This window comes from Glandiceps talaboti, chromosome 11, assembly GCF_964340395.1.
Source record: "Glandiceps talaboti chromosome 11, keGlaTala1.1, whole genome shotgun sequence".
Lineage (NCBI taxonomy): Eukaryota > Metazoa > Hemichordata > Enteropneusta > Spengelidae > Glandiceps > Glandiceps talaboti.
In genome coordinates this window covers 12,623,966-12,633,138 of record NC_135559.1, presented here as the reverse complement: position 1 = coordinate 12,633,138, position 9,173 = coordinate 12,623,966, and the positions used below count along the sequence as shown (strand labels likewise).

Here is a 9,173-nt window from a genome sequence, read left to right as displayed (position 1 = left end):
TGGATGCCTATGGTAATTATGTGGTCTGTCTGTCTGTCTGTCTGTCTGTCTGTCTGTCTGTCTGTCTGTCTGTCTGTCTCTCTCTCTCGCTCTCTCATCATTCGATATTAAAGTTATTTGCTGATTATCACAATACAGTAATCTAATTCAGAACTAGTATTTGGGGACAAATTATACAGTTTAGTAAAAACAAAAAGTACACATTTCTTAACAAACAAATTGTTTCAATTTGCTCATGACTGTCACAAGTCTGTAAAATAATATAGAGGTATTGAAGAAAAAACAATTTAGATAGTTCAGTATATTATAAAAAAGTAATGTGTGCACTCCAAAAAACAAAAACAACAAATGAAACAAAACAAAACAAACAAACAAACAAACAAACAAACATCAGAAGACAAACTGTTGAAAAGTATTTTATAGAAACCACAAATTATACTAGTTTTGCATTTCCCAGCATGCCACTTTTAAATAATTTATCTTTTTTTGAATTATTCTACTCATAAACATTGAATTCAATTTTGTCCAATAATTTGATTTTCGCTATACTTGCTTGAATGTCATTATTCACATTTGTTAGTAAAAAAAAAACGGTAACAAACGTTGACACATCAAATTTCAGCAAATGTACCAATGCTATTTTAAATTGATTTACGATTCAGTGTGATTGTTTTCCCCCTTTGGAATTATTTCTCAAAAGTTAAGTAAAAATGAATTTTTTGAAGCAACTATGGTGAGAAAATCAAAGATAAATTATGTATCATCCAAAAAATTACACGAGGATGAATATACATAATGAGAAAGTAAAGTTTTTATGGTTTGTAGTACCTCAGTTAGACACATTCAGTACAAAGAATTGTTGACTAGATACTGATAAACATGGGATAAATTCTTCAAGAAAATAGAAAAATTATGTAGTGCTAAAACTGTAAAATAACTACTAAAACTAAAATTACATTTTACAAAGTACTGTTATTTTTGTAGTCCAGTACAATGTAGTACTAAAACTGTAAAATAACTACATTTCACACACAGCACTGTTATTTTTGTAGTCCAGTACAATGTAGTACTAAAACTGTAAAATAACTACATTTCACACACAGCACTGTTATTTTTGTAGTCCAGTACAATGTAGTACTAAAACTGTAAAATAACTACATTTCAAACACAGCACTGTTATTTTTGTAGTCCAGTACAATGTAGTACTAAAACTGTAAAATAACTACATTTCACACACAGCAGTTATTTTTGTAGTCCAGTACAATGTAGTACTAAAACTGTAAAATAACTATATTTCACACACAGCACTGTTATTTTTGTAGTCCAGTACAATGTAGTACTAAAACTGTAAAATAACTATATTTCACACACAGCACTGTTATTTTTGTAGTCCAGTACAATGTAGTACTAAAACTGTAAAATAACTACATTTCACACACAGCACAGTTGGCTATTTTAATCATGTTACTATTGTACTGTACAAAACTTTTCAATAGGGGGGGGGGTTCAATCATATCTATTATTTTTTGTTATTTTTCATTCACCATACTTATACATCAGGCTATGCCTGAATCAAACGTCTAGTTCACTTTTATATAAATACTCTGGTAAGAATAGCCACAAGATTATTTACTTGAAAAACCTGTGCATGAATAATTCTTTTCATTTTCATAAAAAATAGCCACAATTATTTAGATGCCCACAGGCTGTCTAATGTATCAAAATATATCTTCAGACAGACTGTAAGCTATGCCATGTTATGCTGCCCTCACTGGTCTGCTCTATCTATGGAATGGGGTTGACCGATGTGTGAGGGCGCCCTTTCATAGTGTACCTTACAGACTAGTCTCTAGTGAATTATGGCTGATACACGATACTTTTTGTATCATACAATTACAAAATTGAAGCAAATTTCCAGATTGTTTAGAAGTTAGACAGTAAATCAAATCAAATCTCTTCCTGCCAGCCATTTTGGTCATTACTTATACTGCTCGTCAAGGGAAATCTTCTCTGTACCTCTTCTAGTTCTTGCACAGTGTCTACAATTTTGATTTCAAATGGACTGCCTGGTGCATGTTTGTCAGACCACCTCACAGACACCGTATAGTCGCCAACCTCAGCGGGGTTGTATTTCACCAGAATCGTACGGTCTTTTTGGTTGTCTCTCGTCATTTCAACTTTGAAAGCACCTAAAACACCAAAAAGCAAAGATTACAGAGATACAAAATCGATTAGATTAGAATTGTTAAGATTCAAGACTCTGAAATTCGTAGTGTGAGCCCTTAAGATATGAAACACCGTCAACAGATTTACTAACCTGATCATGAACGACATTGGGAAACTGTAAAACATTTACCACTAGATGGCGCTGTTTTCCCAATTGGGTTCATTATATGAGTGGAGAATTCTATTTTGCCAAAAACCACTACAACTATCAGTACATGTGAAGGGTTATATTTGGTTTGAAAATAGTTACCAAATATTTTGAATGTTGTTGGTGTTGATAGTATTGTTAGTTGTTTTTAAAACAAAGTAGAGAAAGGGTGTTGCTTTTTTAAAACATTTCTTTTAAAACAATGTACTCTAGCCTAGGTACATGCTTGCCTTGTATCAAAGCAATATGGCCGACTACACAATATATTTGCATAATATGTTTGTTAAAGAATTACTTTGAAGAGTTTGTCACAAAATTGAAAAACAAGAATTTGCACTAGGTGAATAGATCTGTGATAGGCTAACAAAATGGAAATAATATGGCAAAGTGTGAAAAATCCAAACTATGGTTAAAGTATCCATAGACTGTTTATATCACTGCAACAGCAAACGATTAATGTGGTTTGAAAAAATTCACTTAAACTGATTGGTCGCAATGGGGAGTGATAATGTACATCATCCTAATTAACTATATTCAAATTAAGTCAATATGTAAATTGTACCATCAATGAGATGAGCACATGAGTGACTTTATTTACATAAAGCAAATAGTATGCAAATATCTACAAACAGGCATGCTGATAACTGCCATTGGGGGGGGGGGGGTGGCGTGGCTCAATTAATCGTTTGCCATTACAAGTAATTACAAGTGGCTTGTGAAACAGCAAAGCAAAAACACAGATTGCAATGTAAAAAGGTTACAAGATCCGAGACTATAGTCCTGATCAGAAATCACAAACTGACTATGTTATGTGACCTTGACAATGAAGCAACTTCAAAATAAGACTCACCTTTTGGTCCATGTATTCGGACTTTGAGTTGACCCGCTCCAGCACCTCTTGTTTCACACACAAACCTACCACTATACGTTGCTAGGATACCATGTTCAAGTCCCGGTCCAAAACATTTGAGTTTGGTTGCATCAGGTGGTCCAGCTACACGTACAATAAATGGACTCCCTAGTTTATGAAAAAAAAGTACAATATATTAAATATTTTCAAACTTCCAAGAAAATCACATGAATAACTATCTACTGCTTCTGAAATAGTTTGTATCCTTTTGGATTGGCTTTTTACACTATTTTTTATTTATATACTGCCAAAATAAAAACTGATTCCCATGATGCAATAGCCCATAGCAAAGATATCCTCTAAATGCACAAGATCAACTTTATGTTTCTCTAAAATCGCAAGTAATTGTAGGTGATGAAAAATCATGAAATGGCTATCCAGAACATAGTTTACGAAAATGTCTATATTGTACTGTATTATTCCCCAATATTTTTCTTCATTCTGCCAAAAAATACTTGTGACCTAAAGTGACCTAGCAACTCATAGTGACAAGACCCCTTAGGTCACTCATATTTTCCTTGGCTGAACAAAGTAAAATTATTGGGGAATAACATAGTAGTAGTAGTATGGTCTTTTATTCTGTACATCCAAGGCGATCGGCCCAAAATACAAATATAGTTGCTTAATTTTTAAAGACAGTGAATAACTAAGAAAAAATTAAGTAAGTGGAAATGTTACAAATGAAATTATGATAAATTTACATAAATCTCTCTACGTAATTTCATTGCACGATATGTAAATACAACAAGGTGTTGAAGAATATGTACATTATCTGATGAAAGTAAATTGATGAATTTATCAGTAGTTGGGGAATAACATCTAATTATGGAAAGCAATGCACACACAATTTATGTGGTTCTTGGAAAAAAAAGTGTATTACTGTGACAGTACAGTGTGTATATTTCAACTCTAAATATTTTCACTATATCAGCAGTAAATAAAAACCAAAATCGCTTGAATATTCAACTAGTTTTGCACCTCAGCTGGCCTGTTTCAAGAAGTGTGATTCAAATTACAGAACGGAGGATATTTGTAAAATCCATACCTTTGATATGATCACCACCATATTTCAACTCTAACATATGTCTACCTGCTTCTTCTGGATTCATTGATATTGTGTATGTGCCATCGTGGTTATCAAACACTTCAACAGGTGTCATGTTGTGTGGACCCATACACCGAGCTGTTAGCTGGCCTGAAATATCATCATTATTATTACAATATTAACCCATGATTAGCAACATTCATAGCCAAATTATTCTATGAATTCATCAGTATATTTTCTATTCATTATGAATAAGTGTATATTATACCATACTCAAGCCAAGTTATTGCCTTTGAACAGAAAATATAGATTATATACCCTGGTTGTTCTACGTCGAGTCATAACAACCCATGTCTATGTCACCGTTTTTGCGATGTCTGAAATATGGGTCAAAATGTTCCAAATCACCAATTTCCCAATTTTACATAAATTATGCTTGCGGGGATATAATTATATTATTCCCCAATATTTTACTTCATTTAGCTGGAAAATACTTGTGACCTAAATGATATCACTACTCGTCCTCGACAGTCACTCATATTTTCCTGAGCTGAACAAAGAAAAATATTGTGGAATAATATCTAATTATTGGGGCATATATGGTATACTGCCATAATATATATATAAATGATGATATTTTACATGCACCATAAATACTGCTGTCTTGCTGTGATGTTAAGGTGATATTGTCTTGCAATGAAAATTTTTCTGAAAAAAAAGGAACCAGAACTATCTTTCACATGGCAAAATTTGCAGGGATATGAATGATTTTGACTTTGAGCAAAAGGCAAACTAAATATATCAAAATATGCACTCATATTGCCAAGTACTATTTCAAATAAAATCTTATTTTTCGCTAGCAAATTATCTAGTCTAGCATTATCAACATTCCATATAATGAGCAGTAAGTTGTTATTCAAAAATTTGTTTCTATGGTAACCTGTCGAGTCCTGTAAGCTGTAATTCAAAAACCCATTTCCATGGTAACCTACCTGGTCCGGCATCCCTAGTATCTATGATAGCCCTCATAGGTTGACCCACAATTCCCTCTCTGACACCACTTCCTGTAACTGTGACTTTCTCAGCGTGAGCTGTCTCAGCTATGGATACTTTGAATGGAGAGCCTTCTACTTGTTTGTCAGACCATGTCAGATGTAACAGATAGGCACCTAAATTTAACAAAGGAAAAATACTTAATTATGCTGAGTGTAGACTCTCTCACAGCCCTCGGAGCTTTGCATTACTGTAAAATTAAAGCTAAACGAATTATTTTGTATGTACTGATACCATCTACATAACCTACTCCATGACCGTACTCGAATAACCTCGTTCTGTGCGCCCTCATCGACTGCATAGAGATAACTAGAGCCCAGTCTCTCTTACATTCCCTTCACGAGTAAAGTTTAAACTAGATGTAACTTGACAAAACTTACCTGCATTACTTGGGATGTATTTCGCTCTATAGATATCATTACCCAATGGGGCTAGTGTTATAGGTATATCACCCTTGATTCCATTCATTGTACATTTAGGATCACCTACAATGGACAAATATCAAAATATGATAAATTATATATTCATGAATATTGTAATGATATTAACAGCTCCTTGAATTAGCCAATCAAAATGGTTCATATACTGAATCAAAATGTTGCAAATTATTCAATATATTTAAATTAGTATCATTTTGATATTGAAGAAGTTATTATTTTTACATATTTTTGTAACTTACTTTGCAATGAAGTCTGTTAAAATATTTTGCCTTGTTCCAATTTATTGACTGCAACTTTTTTCTAATATTTGTTTATCAGTTATTTTCATAACTTTTTTTCATAAACTTTTACATTCATTGTCAAAAGTTTAGGTAAGAAATTTATAGATAATAGATAATAGATAATTTGCGCTGTTTAAATTTGCTGAATATATATTGAAGCATGAACTGTTAAGTTGTTGCTATGGTTACAATATTGATGTCATTGCCTAGCAACCACATACCTGGACCAGCGAGTGAACCATCGATGACAAAGTCACTTTCTTCATGTACTTTGCCCTGTTTCAGACCACGTCCTGTACACACTACTTTAGAATGGTCAACGGGTAGTACTTCTCGTGACGCTACAGCTTTGTAAGAAGGGGAACTTCTAACGGGTAGACCCGACCAGAAGAGATGGAAATCATGATCTCCTGAATAATTGGAAGGAAACAGCAATATATGTTAATGAGTTGATTTATTATAGAGTTGGACTTATCTAAAATCTAAACTCTAATCAAATTCTACATCTTATCTTCTAAGCTACCAATCAAATTCAATCTAAAATCTATCAATGAAATTCTACTTCTCATCTACCAATGAAATTCTACTTCTCATCTACCAATGAAATTCTACTTCTCATCTACCAATAAAATTCTACTTCTCATCTACCAATGCATTATCTACCAATGACATTCTACTTCTCATCTACCAATCAAATTCTACTTCTCATCTATTAATCAAATTTAACCTCTCATTTACCAATCAAATTCTACATCTCATTTACCAATCGAATTCTACCTCTCATCTACCAATCAAATTCTACTTCTCATCTATCAATCAAATTTAACCTCTCATTTACCAATCAAATTCTACATCTCATTTACCAATCAAATTCTACCTCTCATTTACCAATCAAATTCTACATCTCATTTACCAATCAAATTCTACCTCTCATTTACCAATCAAATTCTACATCTCATTTACCAATCAAATTCTACCTCTCATCTACCAATCAAATTCTACTTCTCATCTACCAATCAAATTCTACATCTCATTTACCAATCAAATTCTACTTCTCATTTACCAATCAAATTCTACTTCTCATCTACCAATCAAATTCTACTTCTCATCTACCAATCAAATTCTACTTCTAATCTACCAATCAAATTCATAGTTTTTATCCCCTCCTCCCCCAATTCTTACCTTCTTCATCTGGTACAAATGACACTACATATGTACCATCTGGTTTATGGTCCACATTAATTGGTCTTCTGTGTCCACTTGGACTTGAAATTTCAGCTGACAGCGTTCCTGATATCAATGGAAAATTCATAAATTCATTAATTTGCCATCCATAAACAGATATTTTACAATGTATCTACTGCCAAAGTAGTAATATTACTCTGATAATCAAGCCTTCAGTTTACTAAGATTGACACAAACTAAAACTATTGTCACAACATGTTTATACAACAGTGATAAGCTATTGAATAGACTTGGTTTAATTATAGTCTCAGTGCGGAGGTGTCCACAGAGAACTTGCAGTGTACTGTTTTAGGACTTCCAATATTTACACTATCTTGATCACAGGGTGATTAGAATCGCACAACAGAGGAACTGCGATCACCCACTTGTGTAATCTACCACATTGAAGAACAATAGATTTAGTTTGTGCCTATCTTAGTATCCAGTAAACTGAAGGCTTGATAACCAGAGTCGCATTTACAACTCAAACATTTATGGATTTTAAAACAGCGCACAAAATTTACATGATATTGTGTCGCCTCACAGAAGTCAAACATACAGGAAAAAACCCACATCAATTTGTAAAATGTATCAAGAAGAGAAACTCACCTGGACCAGCATTTTCACATTCCAATGGCAAACTGTATTTTTTACCAACAATTATCTGTATAATGCCACTCTCATCCTGATTGGGTACATTGCCTATCACGTTCACCTTCCTGGGGTCAATTATCTTGGGGTGAAATGGACTCCCTAGTTTAAACAAAATAAATATTATCTTGGGGTGAAATAGACTCCCTAGTTTAAACAAAATAAATTTTATCTTGGCCTGATCTTGGGATGAAATGGACTCCCTAGTTTAAACAAAATAACTTATCTTGGGGTGAAATGGACTCCCTATTTTAAACAAAATAAATCTTGAGGTGAAATAGACTCCCTAGTTTAAACAAAATAATATATTATTTTGGGGTGAAATGGGCTCCCTAGTTTAAACAAAATAACTATTATCTCGGGGTGAAATAGACTCCCTAGTTTAAACAAAATACATATTATCTTGGGATGAAATAGACTCCCTAGTTTAAACAAAATAAATATTATCTTGGGGTGAAATGGACTCCCTAGTTTAAACAAAATAAATATTATCTAAGGGTAAAATGGACTCCCTAGTTTCAACAAAATAAAGACAACAGATAATAATATCAGAAAATACTTGTGACCTAGGGTTCTCACTACGAATCACTAGATGAGGTCACTTGTATTTTCTTGGTTGAACAAAGAAAAATATTGGGGTCTAATGTTCTGAGTCAGTTCTTACCATGGATATCTTTGCCAGCCCACTGGACAGCCACATTAAATAGACCACTTTCCACTGCTGTATACGTCACACTGTAAGTACCATCTTCATTTGGGTCCACACTACATTTAGCTATAGAATTTGGACCTGTAACAGAAACATGATGTTCATGTTAATGTACTTATAATATGCATGAACCAAGTTGAACAAAAAATATGGAATATATATTCTGGTCATCCTACGTCACATCAACGCCTGCATACGTTCTGTTGTGTTCGAAATACACATCAAAACATTCAAAATTGCCATTACTTTTCCCCAATTATTCTTTGATATTACTGGCACAGGTATAATTATGTTATTCTCCAATATTTTTCTTCATTCAGCCGTAAAATACTTGTGACCTAGGGGTTGTCACTACCAGTCACTAGACAAAGGCTTCTTCAGTCACTTGTACTTGCTTGCTGAACTAAGAAATCTATTGGAGAATAAACATCTAAATGTATCTAAAATTATGAGAAAACATCTAGAAATTAAACAAAAGTTACTATA

General features: G+C 33.2%; 1 protein-coding gene across 1 annotated transcript in view; it reads right to left on the bottom strand.

Moving 5' to 3' along the window:
- Positions 1-1,306: 1,306 nt before the first annotated feature.
- The window catches only part of LOC144442035 (filamin-A-like), a 50,682-nt gene continuing 42,815 nt past the window's right edge, over positions 1,307-9,173 (bottom strand). The window contains exons 10-18 of the mRNA XM_078131307.1: positions 8,643-8,768; positions 7,937-8,080; positions 7,286-7,393; positions 6,325-6,513; positions 5,763-5,867; positions 5,322-5,498; positions 4,330-4,479; positions 3,225-3,392; positions 1,307-2,189 (exon numbers count right to left, since the gene is read on the bottom strand). Coding sequence (XP_077987433.1) covers positions 1,948-2,189; positions 3,225-3,392; positions 4,330-4,479; positions 5,322-5,498; positions 5,763-5,867; positions 6,325-6,513; positions 7,286-7,393; positions 7,937-8,080; positions 8,643-8,768 — 1,409 coding nt within the window. The 3' untranslated portion in view covers positions 1,307-1,947. The remainder of the gene's footprint in view (positions 2,190-3,224; positions 3,393-4,329; positions 4,480-5,321; positions 5,499-5,762; positions 5,868-6,324; positions 6,514-7,285; positions 7,394-7,936; positions 8,081-8,642; positions 8,769-9,173) is intronic.